Below are 16,495 nucleotides of genomic sequence, written 5' to 3'. Positions count from 1 at the left end.
TTATTGCAGCTCTTTAGAAACTGGAGAGACTTGATTCTAATTGAAAAATAAGATTTGGGTTCAGATTGATTTATTAGAGTATGCCATTTATTTGTTTATTTTTATAGGGCTTAGCCTGAATCCAATTTAACTCTAAATTTTACTCTAAATTCCCATCCTCAGATGTTATTACCAAAGTGGCAATTACTACTGTATCAGAATCAAAACTGGAAAAAATAAGATCCCAGAACGATCATGCTTGAAGTCAGTCTTTAAAAGAAACACATTTTTCTCAAAAGACAAAAAGTAGTTTTCTATTACAAAAAATTCAAGCAGAAAAGGCCACAGAAGGGCAAACTCTAAAGTCCATTTATTTTAGTTGGTTTTAGTTGATGGTATAAAAATACTACAATACTGCTGCTGCATAGAGCTTTCTCTCTTAAGATATTTGATAAGGAAGATGCTTATAGGGAAGAGGTGAAGGCTCTGGTGGACTGGTGCAATAAAAGTAACCTGGTTCTAAATGTTGATAAAACAAAGGAAATCATTGTAGATTTCAGAAAGAGCCAGCGTAGTCATACTCCACTCAGTATCAAGGATGCAGCTGTAGAGGTGGTCAACAGTATTCAATATCTGGGGGTACAGCTAACTAACAACCTGGTCTCTGCACATGTCATCGTTAGTGAAGAGTGCAAATCAGTGTCTGCATTTCCTGCATCGGATGAGGAGAGCACATCTTTCTCCTTCTGTCTTGGCCACTTTTTACAGAGGCACGATTGAAAACATTTTAACAAACTGCATCACTATCTGGTTTGGTGGCAGCAGCACCTCAGATAAAAAGTCCATACAGAAAATGGTAAGGATAGCCGAGAAGAACATAGGAAATTCGCTCCGTGGTGTTCAGGATGCTGCTTATAAGCGCTATGTCCTTAGAGTTCAAAGCATTGTTAAGACCTCACACATCCACGTTACAGTCTGTTTCTGTTGCTCCCCTCTGGGAGGAGGTTTTGAAGTATTTGTAACAGGACTACTTGATTCTGTAATAGCTTTATTCCCTATGCCATCTGTCTGGTAAACTCGCAAGATTTATTTTTCTCGCCATGTACATGTATACATAACCCGAACTAGACTGTTGTTTCTCTGTGTCATATAATATATTTGGGTATATGCATAATTCTGTATTTATTTATTTTTGTCATATTTATGTACTGTATATCGGAGGTGGTGACCCTTTGCAACAAAATTTCATTTTAATGTATGCCAATTAGTGTACATTCAAAGTGACAATAAAGTTATTATTCTATTCTATTCTATTTCTATATTTGAAGATAAAATTTTGCTTCATGAATAAGAAGCAATGAGGTCTGATGTCATTAATATTGGAAAAGAAATGTGCATAAAAATATTTCACAATATTATTTCAAATAATATCACATTATTATAATCCATCTGAAAAAGAAGTACATTGTAATTGCAAAAACATAAAAAACCCTCTTGATCTAGTGCCACTGCCATTGGGTACTAATTGCTATCTTAGGTTTTATAGAAAACAGGCCTCTTAAAAATGTAACAACATGTGCTTTTTTCAGGCTCATAATCCATTTCACAATGTAAATACAGAATCCATGCCTTTACATTATAATTTTTCAAATAAACTCAGCAGGCAAAGACAAGGCTTTAGAGATACTTTAAAAGAGAGAGAGGAAAACATAACTCAAGGCAGGATAAGGTTTCTATAACATATAGAAATGAAAATCTCACTCTTTACCAGGTATGATCTTGTCAGGACCATTTCTGGAGGTTATTTCAGTAAATTCTCTTAAAATCTTAGCTGCCTTTTTGACTTCCGATTTCAAATTGGAAGGTATGGGATTGTTCACTGGAAGAGAAAAAATATATATACAAAAGGACATTATAATAGTATAACATTAAGCCGAAACCATCTTTCATTTTTTCTAATGGTTTTCTAATGCTTGATTGGACCATAATTCTCTACTTTAATCACATTCTGTGATGCCATTACAATTTCTTTCCTCTGCATAATGGCAGAACTCAGGAGAACATTCGCCCTTCGTGGGATGATGAACTGAGTGACAATCTCTTTCCAATCACACCTACTGGTCCCATCAGGGATGGATATGCTTTGCAACCTGTCAGCTAGGGAATATTGTCTGGCTAGAAAGAAACATTTTTATGTCATGGCTTCCTCCCTTTGGAACATCATCCCTCAGAGATCAGATTAGCCCTGACTCTAAGGCCTTTGAAGTCGTTCAGAGAGGGAAGCACTAACCGTGAATATTAACAGTAAGTTTACTGTAAAGTTATAGTAACCGCATCTTGCAAGTCTGAAAGTACATCTCCCCCTCCCCACACCTTTACAGTCCAAGAAATTAGGGAAGGTCCTCTTCTGAAAATCCAGGTGCCACTTCTCTGATTGCTGCTAAGGTCCTCCAGTCTCTCAAGGACATTTTCACAGACTGTAACACTGACCTTATAACAGTTACAATTAAATACCAAGTTGTCCATCTCTCTCACTCGGGCACACGCACGCGCGGGCACACATACACATACACACACGCACAGAGAGAGAAATGTATTTACATATATATGTATTATGTATTTTTTAATTTAAATACTGCCAAAATTGTGTGAATCCTGGGAGTTTCTAATAAAAAACAAAACGAAATGAAATTTAAACTTGTTCACTCTTTATAGAAAACAAATTCAACATTAAAACTTTAAAATAAATATTTATTGGTGTTATCTTCACACCAGGCAATATCAATTTTAAAAGCTTCCACTATCTATAGAGGCTGCAAGTACTATTTCGTAAGGGAGCTTGCAGCCGCCTCATGTGTCAATATTGGATCAGAGTGCAAATACTGTGGTGTACTACCCAGTTGTTTTTGGTGAGTTAGGCTGCTACACAAGTTTGATTAATAAATAAATTATTAAAAAATGGAAATAGGATAAAGGGGTGGAAATATTTCAGGAACATTTTCTTATGTCATTGTCCTTTTATTGCACTAGGGGTATGTCTAATAGTTTGCCAAGTACCAAAGACCAGATTGAATTTACAATGAGTATTTGACATAGACAGAGAGAGGGATCACATGGGATTAGTCACAATTTCACATACGTAATTCTAATTATAGTACAGGATGAATGCACTGTTTAGGAAAATATGAGATTTGAGAAACTGAGAAAGAGATGAGAGAGATAAAGGAAGGAGGAAGGGAGGGAAAGAGATGTCATTTCACAAGAATTTTTGCCCTGCATTATTCATAATTAAACAAATACATGGTGCAAGACATGATTAGAAAAAAAGCAATATACCAACAGTATAAAAAATACAAATAAAACCGCTCTTACAAATTGGCATCAAATCAGTTAAATTTACTTAAATAATATGTAGATGTATCAAGTCTTCTGAGTGGTGTGGTGACCTAATGGGAGTGGCATGGTGGGCTAATAGTAAAGACACTTGCCTCCCACTTGGAAGATTGAGAATTCAATCCTAGGTAGTGGGCAAATATTTCTCTCCTAGGGAGCAAAGAAAAAATATCTGCTGTGATATTGCGTGGTGTCAGGAAGGGCATCCGGCCAGTAAATGCTCAGCTCCATCTAGTTGCTCTGACTCTACCCTGAATTAAGATTTTACAGGGTTGTAAAGAGGGAGTTAACACCTAACACACAAGGCAACCCATGAAATACTGCAAATAATAACGTACTGTCATACATCAAGGTCCTGGGAATTACAGTATAATACATCATTTTCCCCCATTGACCATTTGTACTACCTCCACAGAAAATGGACAGTCCATGAACCATAAATTGGGAACCATCATAGTATAAGTAGTCCTTGAGTTACAACCACTTGTTCAGCAACCAGAGTTACAATGACACTGAACAAATGGAATGTACAACCGATGATCGAGGTTGTGGCTGTCGCAGTGTCCCAGCAGTCATATGATTGCTCACAATTATAAAGGTTGCAGTGTCTTCTGGTTCATGTGATCACAATTTGTAACCTTCCATGCTGGTTTGCCATAAGCAAAATCAGTGAGAACACTGGCAGGAGGTTGCATGTTACTCACAATCCTGCGGGGTTTTTTTTTCTCCTTAGGAGCCCCTGGGAAACATGGGGATTTAATACTCCTTAGTGCATACCAACCCATACCCTTTGGTGCCCACCCTTGGCACCTACAGACCTGCACTCTGTAGCTTTCACAGACTTGCGTGCCTGGGATGAGCTTTTAGCATCTCTTACCACATTGTGTTCATGTGAGGTCCTTGCTTAGCCACCTGTGTGACCCTTGCTTAATGTCAACAGGATTGCCATCATGTGATATTACACTTCATGATCACATTGCTTAGCAATGGAAATTCCAGCTCCAATCATCATTGTAACTTGAGGATTATATGTAAAGAATAACTACTTCCGCATTCTGACAGTTCTCTGCTATTGTTAATAATATTAATCTCCCTTATGCAGTTGTTTTTGAAAAGATGATGGAACACCAGAAATAACAATAAACACCCTAAAGCTCACCTACCATTTGCATATCTTTCTTTAACAAATAGCATGTATTAACTATTTGTTGATTTAAATGTATATCCAAATCAGCACAGCCCTTCTGCCATGTGCCTCTTTACCTACATTGTATTGATAATCCTGTTCCCATTTGTTTTAGAAAGAAAATTCAGGAATAGTCTTAGAAACACTCATTTCTATTAGTGCATGCTTCTACTGCTTGCTTTCTATGTAATCAAAAGACCATGTCCATTTTTAAAAATTGCAGTTCATTTATATATTGACCAACAATGAGGTGGAGGCTAGATTATTTGAGATGTTTATAAAGATGATTCATAATTAATACTGAAGATTATTAGAATCTGAAAGTTTACTGAATTTATTAATAAAATTTATTATCCAGTCACAGCTAAGTAGTTCTGCTCTCAAAAGCTAAAGCACCTGGTTTGATCTCTCTGGGAAATTGCTATGAAGAGATAAGGATCATCTGAAATAATTGGGACATAGGATAAAAGGCTGCAGAAAATGGAGAAAAATGCCTTTATCCCAGAGCTACAATGCACCTACCAGTCCTTCACAACAAGTGGCTCACCACTTCCTTATCCAATTTTTTCCTGTGTTTAAATTTTAATTTTTACTGTGAATATATTTAAATTAATAGATTTTGTCCACAATTCTGTTGTAATATTCTACTTCAAGCAGATCAAATAGTAGAGAACAGGTTAAAATATTTACACAATTATTGCACCTGTGTGAATAATCCAAGGTAAAAGGAACTAGCTGAATTGCTTTCCCTGAGCAAACTTTCAATGCGGCTCTAAAGGAAGATCTACCTTAAAACCGCTTTAAGCTAATTTTGAGGAGGGGGGGGGAACAGCCAGTCTAGGTAGCTGAAGAAAATCAAAAGATATTACAAGCACAACAGTATATTCAGGACTTTAACAGTTAAAACTGGAACAATTGTCCTAAAAATGCTGGTCCTAAAATTTAACTAGTAGCCAATGCAGTCACATGAAATTCAAAGTGATATGCTACTCATAGCTATCCCCTGCTAAAATTATCCATAGAATTATAAAAATTGAAGCTGCCAGCAGCTTCCAAATTGGAAAAAAATACTTGAACAAAGATAATTTTTAATAGCTTCCACTAACTCAAAAAGGCAGGAGGAAAAAGCCTAGAATTTAAACCCAGAAATAATAAGAGCTTTTACTTCTGTATACAGATGGCTTCTTGCTTGCCTGCTACAAATTAATGAAATCTTTCCATTGTAGTCATGAGTTTTCTGCTAAGAAGCCAATTCCTAAACAAAAGCTAGGTATCTGGAGAACAGAGTTTTATTCTGCCTAGGCCAAGGCTAATAATAATTTCAAATTAAATTCAGCTTTTGAAATATCTTTAAAATTAACCTCATGGAGTAATCTACAAAGACTATAGTCCAAGTGTAAATGAGATAACAATGTAGTCAAGTATTATGGAGTTGGGCCTGTCTCCTGGTGTGTGTGTGAAGTTATATAGTTCTTCTAATAAACAGCAATTGCAGCTTAAATGGATAAGATGCCTAGAGCCTAAATATGTAAACAAGTTGGAAACCTTAACAACATCAACCCTTTGGGTCATGTGACCAGGAGGGAGGAGATTGAAGAATGGAGGAATCTGCCGCAGGGTTTTGAGTCACTTCTAAACTGTCTCTCCTAAAAAGATACATTGTGGGATTTTTTTTTCTCCTCTGCAGGAGCCCTCATCCAGATCCAGCCAGTTTTTAGATGTTGTCATTCTTTTGCCAGCTTTTCCCCTTTTCCTTTTAGAGACAGATAAGCGGTGTCTTGAATCCTTAATCTTTTTTCAATATTCAACTGACTTGAGAAGACTAAAAATGGATATTAGAGCTCTTCCAGACCTGCTTTTTGGCAAGGACATATGAAATCCCATCATGCCCAGTTCACCTTAGTTTTGTCTATATAGCAACTTATAATGGTAAAAAGTTTATTTAAAGAACTGCATGCCATTAAAAAAAGCCTGTTCTGGTTTTTATTAGTCTGCCCTCCATTCACTGCCTGAAACATTTAAATGAGGAAAGAAAAAGTAGAGCAAGGGCTTATTGTTTATCTGGATTTTCAAGTGTTGAGAATACTTTATCCAATTACTAACCATAAGCATTTTCAAGCTACTTCAGGGTCCAACACCGCAGAAAGTAACACAACTGCCTGTATATCTCCTAATTTACAGGTTGGATAACTATTACAAAATGTCTTTTTCAAAGCAATTTATAGAAGTAGCAATTTATATCAACTATTTATACACACACACATTTATTATTTTATAAATAACTAAATAAATAACTAAATAACTCATATTTACAAATTCCTTCCTCCTATGTTCCTCACAACAATAACAGGTGGATTGGGCCGAGAGTAACTGGTCCAAAGTCACTCATGCGGCTTTCATACCTAAAGTGGACGAGAACTGAGTTTCCTGCTTTCTAACTTGGTGCCTTAACCATATACACAATGTAATGTGATATTTCCCTGTCTCTTCTCAACAGTTTTTACTGCTGATGTATTTTGAGAATTGATAGTTAATGTTATAAAGCAGGGTTATCAAACTGCCAGCCAACGGGCCAGATGCATCATAGCGAAACTGCGCCCACCCCATTGCTGGCAATGGCAAAAAAGTCACGATACGTCACGACACATCACATGATGTTGCAAGTTTGACACCCCTGTGAGAAATTTTCAGTTACTACTACTTTTGCCACAATTTTAGCACAAAGAAGGTACTGACCTAGATTACAGCTCAGTGGTAAAATTTATTCTAGTAACTCTTGGATATTTCCAAAACTATATTTTGATTCTACAATTTCGTCCATGATTCTTCTTTTTACATATTTAGGAGATCAGTGTTAGTTCACAACATGGGCGTCAAACTTGATTGTGTCATGTGATGCATCGTGACATATTGTGACATTTTTTGCCTTTGTGGAGCCAGGGTGGTCATGGCCTGCATGTGACGCATCCGGCCAGCAGGCTGCCAGTTTGACACCCCTGGTTTATAATATCTCAAAATCAGAGATCTATCTATTAGTATCTTTTCAGATTAATGTTTTTTTTAAAAAAATATTAGTCTGAGAAGGTGCTATAGACTTTTTCTCCTGTATGCCTGTAAAACTATTTATTTGCCAAGTATTTTTTATTCTTTTATCACATAAATTACTAGGAAATAAATCAATCAGCCTGGGTACTCTTGAACCCCATTGATCACAACAAGAATAAACCAAACAATTTTACCTCAGCAGGTGGCAGCACAGGGTTTGCTCTGTCTGGTTTACTCATAGCTTAAGCATGGTTGGGCGTGATTAATATTTGGATGGGAGAGTATCAGGAAAAACCAGGGCTGTAGGTTAAACTAGGAAGTCCAAAAACAAAAACAAAACCATATCCCCATCCTGACATTTTAAAGCAACAGCAAGTCACATGGAAAGACTATGCATGTTCAGAGTCATGTTTGCCTCTGTACTTGAAATATATGTTTATGTATTAGATTCTTATCCCACTTTATCATTAAAATAAAGAAGTCACATCATTAGTATAATCCCAAAGATTAAGAAGGAGATATGAAGCGTTTAGTTTTAGCTGGTGTAGATCTATCTTCCTCATGCATTGGTTGCCAGCCCAATACATATTATACATTACAGCCAAATACAAATACAGATTTCTAACAGTTAAGGAAAGCTAGAGATGCGTCTATGCAACACAAGGAAGAAACGAAAGCAGATGCGGACCCTCCCGGACTAAAACATCACCACCTTTCTCAAAATCCCAATACATGAAATCCTCTCTATGGAGATTCTCAGGCATCCAGGTCATGGTTTGTCCCAAAGGTGATTTTTCAGAAGGCAACTGGACTTCCAGGTTTTTCTTTGAAGACGTTCCGCTTCTTATCGAAGAAGCCTGGATGGTGGGGAACGAAAGGATTTATATTCCTTGCAGACAGCTGGTCATTTGCAAGGAATATAAACCTTTCCCTTCCCCACCATCCATTCAGAGCTGAAGAGGCTTCTTGGATGAGAAGTGAAACGTCCTCAAAGAAAAACAAGAAAGCCCAGTTGCCTCCTGAAAAAGCACCTTTGGGATGAAATCCTCTCCTTCGCAGATCAGCCTCATCCAGATACTCACTTCTGCCGGGCGTCCGCGCACGAGCTAGAAACCCTGGCTGGAAAAGCTCTTCTTGATAAAAAGCCACGCGCCCACCCACGCGAGAAAAGCAACGCCGTCACATCCCTTCGCCTGGGCAAGACGGAGGCGGCAGCAGCGGCGGCGGTGGTTGCTCACCTGTAGCAGGTGCACGGGGGTTGGGGGGGGAATAGCTGACCTCCCGAGTGCCTGATTTTTAAGAGGAAAAAAAATGAGCGAAGGAAACCGCGTGGGTTGACCGACATTTTACTAATATTTTGGGGCTCCTGTTTGAAATTCTACGTCTTCCCTATCAAAAGAGGCCAAGCGTCTCTCGTCTTTGACATTTTAAATTAATATCCAGGCAATGGACGAAGACAGACCGGGCCGTTGCCGTAAAGCGACGGAAAAAGATTTTGCGTCAGTTCGAGAACGGCTTTGTCCACTTTTCCTTTCCCTCGTTGCCTTCGGGGTTTTGAGCGATCATGGCGGCGGGGCAAGGGAAGTCCGTTTTATTCGTATGTCTGGGTGAGTGGCGTTTTGTTTTTTTTTAAAGGGAAAGAGAAGTGGGGTGCATCGGTTGGCAAAAAATGGGGGACATTAGCTATTAATCTTTCCCTTTATTTTGATACGGGGACTATAAGGAAAGATTGGAAATTAAAGATTGTTTTAATTTACTACTTCCGCTCTTTTCCCCGCTGTTGCGGGGAAGGACTTTTATTTTTAATTGCATATATTCCTTATTTCTCATCATTACAGCTCCTTCCTTGCATTTTTCTTGAGTTGCTAGATTGCATCCTTTGCCTGCGTCTTTGGCATCAGCATTTACTTGTACTGCAGCAGTAACAGCAGCAGCAGGGAGGGCTGCTGTTTTACCCTAAAAGTCAGTTTACCGGCCCCATGATTCACGAAGAGGGGGAATAACTGTAACGGCGGGAGGATAAACTGTTTATTTTGGCAGGCGTGCATCATTCTGCACAGGGGAGACTCTACTTGTGACTGCATTGTTTTCCTTTGGATAGCTTCAGTGTATCTGGTGAAATCAGACACTCAGTACATTTTTAGTCCTTTAGCTTCATAATTTTATTGACTTCATATTTTTTAATCTCACCTCCCCCCCTTCCATGCTTTTTCCAGTTAATTTGGGATGTTATGAATAATAATAATAAGCAATATAAAATGACTGTTTGCATGCACTTCTCTCCACTTTTTTTTATTTATTTTAATTCCATTTATATCCCGCCCTTCTCGGAAGACTCAGGGCGGCTTACAAGCTTAGCAGTAGCCTTCATTCTATGTATATGCCTGCTTATTAGGGCTTTCACACACACACCCCAAGCTTAATTGCCCCCAACAATCTGGGTCCTCATTTTACCTACCTCGGAAGGATGGAAGGCTGAGTCAACCTTGAGCCTGGTGGGATGCGAACCTGCACTAATTGCAGGCAGCTGGTGTTACTTAAGGAGGCATTAGCCCACTGCTCCACCAAGGCTCCACCAACTGCTATTCCAACTGCAATAGCAGTTGTCCCTAGGCAACTGACATGTACTGAAGTTACAGAAGTTGTTCATTAATTGAAACAAGTGATTTGGATTTTTTAAAAAAACAGCAAATAGGATTTAATTCATAATATAAACAATTCTCTAAAAGATCAACCCTATTTCTGGTTTGGGTTTGTATCAGTGGGGATCCTGTCATTCACAAATGAGGCACTGAAACTTGGGACAGCTGTAAATAACACAAATTGGAACTTTAAAGAAGATATTATACAAATCAGTCCTTTAAAGAAACATTTAAAAATGCATAGCAGAATATGTGCTGCCTAAAAGCATGTATACTTATGCCTACAGATGCCTACGATTACTTTTATAACAGATATTTTACAAAAAGAACCCTTAGTGTGCAGATAAATTGATGGAATAAAGGTTCCTCAGTCAATGTTAATACTTTCCATTGATTCTTAGTAATATTAGCAACCATTGAAACGTTAGTTTAATCACATTTGCAGATGCTTCTTTGAACGCATTCTAAAGTCTCTTAAAATATAACTTCATGTACATGGAAAGGTGAAGCAGAGTGGGCAGTCATCTGCATTCTGATAATTCTTTAATCCACAACGTAGAATAATGAGCATCTGTGGGGGGAGAGCATTGGGAGACAAGTGATAAAATGTGCATTATGATGTCCTTCAAAAGCTATGACAAACATATTTGAATCTGATGTTGAGAACCAAGTATCACAGCATTTACATGGTAACCTTACCATAATACAGTGTGTGTCAGTATTTTGGCACGATTGTGGTTTGCTACAGCTACCATTACTCAGAATTACTTTCTGGGATTTGATTGCTATAAATTTGTGATTGTTAGAATGCAATTCCATCACTCTCAAAGCATTTACTAGTGATTATTTCAGATGCCATTCTGTTGCTTGAAATATTTACCTGCACTGTGAAGACTTTGCTAAAATGTCCTCCATTCAGCTTGTTGTGTTGGTACATCATAGTTTTGGTGAGCTGTTATCCTAATCTGCAGATAATTAGATACAGTTATAATCCTATACATGTTTATTCCAAGGTTGATCAAGTTAAATTTAGTTAAACTTACTATCCGAATAGTGTGTAGAGGTTAAAGCCCCACTTTCTCACTAGGGGAGGAGAGTCATGAGTCATTTAATTTCTGATAATTGCATTAAAGAACAGGCAAGCAATTTTCTATGAATATAGTCACAGCTCTGTTTAACTTCTCTTTGGATATTTGCAGATTAGAAAGTTGATGGAATAATTTGGTTTATGTTATGTGTGATCATAGCTTATTGAATAAGCCCCAGTGGCTTATTCCATATACTAAGTACGGTAATATTTAGCAAGCCATTAAATACAAGTTGAATAATTTGTCATAAAACCAGTAAATAACTTAAAAGTTAAAAGTACTGTGCGATCCTAATAAGTGAATTAAATTTTACCAGCATTTTTTTTAGTGGCAGCTATTCTCTATTAAGTACAACCAGATCTATTATTTTTAAAAGTACTGTCATAGTAATTTGTAAACACCATGCTTTTGAAACCATATAGTGTAGCACAGACAGAATATAGGACAGTCCATAAAATGAATATACATTGATGCATTCATACAAGATGGTTAGCATGTATTGAGGATTCTGATTTATTAGTAAAAGGATTCTGTTTGTCAGTGGTTTTTACTTGTTTCCTGCACTTGTCTCCTGCACCTGAGAATGATTGAAGTAACCAGAAATTTAATATGCACATATACATCCAATTATAGTTTATACACAGTCAAGAGATGGTGCATAGAATTTGAAGTTGGTTTATGATCCAAAAGTATTAGATAAACAACAAGCCAGTATCCTTTTGGGGGTGGGATGGGTGGTATAATTCTGTCTTACTCAGTTTCTAATTATCTGAACCATTTCTAGAGGGATGAAAATGATTCAGCGATGTGTTTGCTGCTCCTTGCTGATAAGCTACAATTCTTACCTACTCCAGCTTATCATTTGGTGCAAACATGGCCTAATCAACATATGGAAGATATGAGGATAACAGTGTTACAGAAGTTTTTCTCATTTCATCTGTGAAATGTTGAAAATTATGTTATAGTAGAATTCTTATTTTACATTAATTTCAAAATATAATATGCCGGTTAAATATTACTATGCCATCCGATTTCAGCTTGTAATAGGAGCAATTATTTACATAGCAAATTGTAAGTATGTAATCCTTGAAGAATTATAGTACCTAGTATTATTATCAATAAATGGCATTTATTACACATATACATGGAATTGAGAAAGAGTAACAAGATTAAAGATACACACACACACACACACACACAAACGTAACTATGTAACTTCAGAATGTTACCTGAATTATTGGTACACAACTGCAGTGGAGTATTACTGTGTTTTCCCGAAAGTAAGACCTACCCTGAAAATAAGCCCTAGCTTGATTTTTGGGAGTGGGCCTAATATAAGCCCAACCCCCAAAATAAGCCCTAGTTTGGGGGTGAGGTACACACCTAAAAATCAAGCTGGGGTGGGGGTGGAGCTTCACCATTCACCACACACCCACTTACTTTGCAGTCAGGCCTCTCCTCGCCAGCCCACTTCTGCAGAGTCCCCAGGCCTACATTTCGCAGTCAGAGGCCTTTCCTGAAGGCCACTGCAGCCGAGAACCAAGCTATGGATTCAGTCCATAGCTCAGTTGTGCAAGGCCTCTGCAACTGAAAACCATAGCTCAGTTCTCGGCTGCAGTGGTCTTCTGGAAAGGCCTTTTAACTGCGAGGCCAAAACTCCATTCTCAGCTGCAGAATGAAGCTGCTCCTTTGGCTGCAGAAGAAGTGGGCCAGCTTAGCGGGGCTGTCCATGCTGGAGGTGAGTGGAAAAGACATCCCCCCCCCCCAAAATAAGACCAGGTGCCTCTTTTGGAGACAAAAAAAAGACCAGGTCTTATTTTTGGGGAAACACATTAGATCAAATTTGTTCTAAGCAGCAGCCTTAGTTCATACAGCATAATAGAGCCAAACCAATATAGGCACTACCTTTGCATATTCTTAATTACTGGAGTGCAGGGTATAAATGGCAGTACTCTGAAAAACATAGCAATCCCACATTCCTCAATAAATGAAATGTATTTAATGATGGATTATAGAAATGTTTGGAATGACTCAGCAAATCATATACCATTTTTGGATTTTAATATATATATATAGTAGATAAGCATGATCCCATTTAGTAATATATTCTGAAATAGGGTAAAACTTTGCGTGGTAGATTATCATCAGCCAAAAGAAGTTTTGTAAATCCATTAGAATTTGTACATGAGCTATCTGTTTGGATCGGTGTTTCTCAATCTTGGTAACTTTAAGACATGTAGACTTTAACTCCCAGCATGCTGATTGGAGAATTCTAGAAGGGGAAATCCACATATATTAGAGTTGCTAAGGTTGAGAAACATTAGTTTGAACTATCAGTTAGGACTGCCAGATCTAGAATGCAAAAATCTAGACAGCCACTAGATGGCAGAAAGTAAACTTATCTGTATGCTACCAACTTAATGGTTACCTTAATTGTGCAGACAAGATTTGGTAGCCCTTTGGACAATATTATTAAATAGATGTTAAAGGTAAAGGTTCCCTCGCACATGCATGCTAGTCATTTCCAACTCTAGGGGCCAGTGCTCATCTCCGTTTCAAAGCCGAAGAGCCAGCGTTTGTCCGAGGACGTCTCCGTGGTCATGTGGCCGGCATGACTAGACGCCAAAGGCACACGGAATGCTGTTACCTTCCCACCGTAGTGGTCCCTATTTTTCTACTTGCATTTTTACGGGCTTTCAAACTGCTAGGTTGGCAGAAGCTGGGATGAGTAACAGGTGCTCACTCTTTTACGCGGCACTCGGGATTCGACCTGCCAAACTGCCAACCTTTTGATCGACAAGCTCAGCGTCCTAACCCACTGAGCCACCGCGTCCCTTCTGTTGAAATCATAATAGAATTGAACTGCCCAAGTAATATTAGTGTAGGTATTTAACAAATTAGTCCTAATCTATATCTGTGTGACAATATTGGAACAGTGTCACAGTAAATACTTTTCACTGTTCTAGTCAGGGTGGGTTTGATTTCAATCAAATTGATTTAAATCATGACTTAAATCACTAGTAAAAAGGCTTGATTTAAATCAATTCAATTTAAATCATAATTTTTAAAGAGCAACTGTCATCTCTGTCCCGCAGCAGCGGCATCTCTGACATGCTGTTGACTCACTGACAGTCACATTCACTTTAATGGGATGGCTGGTGATGCGGCAGTGACACAACAAGATGAGGGATGTGGTGGGCAACAGGTGAGTGGATGCCCGCTAACAGGCGCTGCCATGATGGATCTGAAATGACAGGTGCTTTTTAAATGTAAGGACTCATTCTTGCTGGTAGTTAGAATGTTTGATATTACCAGTATTTGCAAACAAAATGAAGCTTTCCTATTTAGAATAATAAGCTGTCAGCAATATCAGAACCGATTCTAGGTTAGTAGGTTAGTCTCACATAGTTGGAGAACTACTCAAATTCTTTTATTTAAAACAGAGCCTGGTACAGATGCATTTTTCTTCTCTTCATACAGTTTGTAGTGTACATAGATTTGCAAAACAATGGAATAAATGAATATTCCTGAATTTTGTTTTATGATTTATCTCATGTTTACTGTGAAATTGTGTTGTGAATGCATCAGTGCAGTGCATGTTATCTCAACTTGCAGAGCTTGGATTCATTGAATGAGTTTACCAAAAATGTAAATATTGCAGAATATACAGCCTCATGCTACATAACTAAGCTCCAATTCATGCTGAATAAACTAAATTATTAATGTATCTTAAATAGAAAACTATCTTTAGATAGATTTTTACTCCAAAAGCATTTTTTAAAATAAATTTGATTAAAAAAAATCCATTTTTTTTAAAAAAATCATCGATTATTATCCACCATGATTCTAGTAGCTATGATGAATTAATTATTTGAAATTTACTGTGGCGTTGTTGCATCAAGTTATTTGGTCAGGAATTCAGAAAATTCATCCTGTGTGATTTGTCAGGTGGGTTAATGTGGTTATGGGAATAGATTTTTCCACCTTTATTTTTCAATTCTAAAGTATATTCAGTTCCTTCACACATTGTCTGTCTTCAGTTACTTCGAACAATCGTGCCTGTTGTAGGGGGAAAAAAGCAGCCCTACATTTACCTTGAGTTTATTTTACTTTAGCAGATTAAAAATAATATGTGACCTTTACAAAGTCACAAATAGAATGAAGCCAAAACAGTAAACTTAGTTGTATTCATCAATAATACCACTTCAAATGTGAGTTTAGGTTCTGGGACAGCCTGTTATCTATACTAATTGTTATATTGGGGTCTGGAGTCTTTGACTTACATTGTGTCACTCAGTTCAGATTTGTACTCTTAATTCATAGGAACAATGACTAAGGTACTGTATAGTGGGAAGGAATTTATGTTTTATCAAACTTGTATCTTTTTGAAGTTCAGTTAATATTTCATTAATGTGAATTTAGAAGACTGCAAATCATTTCTTGCAATAGGACAAACTGCCTATCTGTAGTTTCACTAGGAATTGTCTATTGGATTTAAAACCCACAAACTGTAGGCTTGAACTTATTTCCAGTTACATTGAGATGAGTTGGTAAAACTAATTCGGAGGTGATGGTGTTGGCATATAAGGATGGAGAGTGCCTACATCAAAAGTCTTCCTAGTTCTACTGATATCCAGTAAAAGTTGTTGATGCATACAGTATACTTCTGTCATAGAAGTAGTCCTGAGCATTTGTGGTAAAATAATACATATGTACGTATTACTCCCAGACTTTGAAACAGGTTGGCTCTTTCTGGATTATATTTGTGTGAACAAGAAAAATACTCTTATTGGGAAGTGTGTTGTTAGGCTAGTATATCTATTAAGCTTGGCAAGTGTTGCCTTTTTAAAATCAATTGTTTTTTTTAAAAAAGAGTTTCAGTAATGTTTATTTTACTCTTAACATTGGATAACATGCTTCACAAGATACTTGTTGTGGGGTAAGTAATAGGAGGAAAGTGTGTTGAATATATTTACTGCCTTCAGTTATTTGTACAAAGCATAAATGCAGTATACAAATAAGTAAATGGAAAGGCAATATACTTTATAAATTAAGTATTTCCTACATTAGAAAAAGAAGACGTAAAGTGGAAAGGAAGCCAGTGGCTCTCTCCAGGCCAGGGGAGATTAGATTTGCCTTTGGCTGAAGCCAAAAAGAGACAA

The 16,495-nt window shown here is 37.4% G+C and overlaps 2 protein-coding genes across 6 annotated transcripts in view; one reads left to right on the top strand and one right to left on the bottom strand.

The window, feature by feature from the left end:
* SH3YL1 (SH3 and SYLF domain containing 1) overlaps positions 1–8,988 on the bottom strand; it is a 108,040-nt gene extending 99,052 nt beyond the window's left edge. For 2 of the 4 annotated variants that reach the window (XM_081313747.1, XM_081313748.1), the window contains exons 1-2: positions 8,686–8,986; positions 1,748–1,858 (exon numbers count right to left, since the gene is read on the bottom strand). In XM_081313747.1, coding sequence (XP_081169873.1) covers positions 1,748–1,858; position 8,686 — 112 coding nt within the window. In that variant the 5' untranslated portion in view covers positions 8,687–8,986. Of the gene's footprint in view, positions 1–1,747; positions 1,859–8,685 lie in introns of all 4 variants that reach the window. The other 2 variants (XM_081313746.1, XM_081313745.1) reach the window with 2 other exon arrangements.
* Positions 8,989–9,122: 134 nt separating this feature from the next.
* Positions 9,123–16,495, top strand: part of ACP1 (acid phosphatase 1) — a 16,645-nt gene continuing 9,272 nt past the window's right edge. The window contains exon 1 of one of the 2 annotated variants that reach the window (XM_081313750.1): positions 9,123–9,210. In XM_081313750.1, coding sequence (XP_081169876.1) covers positions 9,168–9,210 — 43 coding nt within the window. In that variant the 5' untranslated portion in view covers positions 9,123–9,167. The remainder of the gene's footprint in view (positions 9,211–16,495) is intronic. The other variant, XM_081313749.1, reaches the window with a different exon arrangement.

This window comes from Vipera berus (assembly GCF_964194415.1).
Source record: "Vipera berus genome assembly, chromosome: 1".
Classification (NCBI taxonomy): domain Eukaryota; kingdom Metazoa; phylum Chordata; class Lepidosauria; order Squamata; family Viperidae; genus Vipera; species Vipera berus.
Note: the sequence above shows the minus strand (reverse complement) of the source record. Positions and strands in the feature narration are given on the sequence as shown.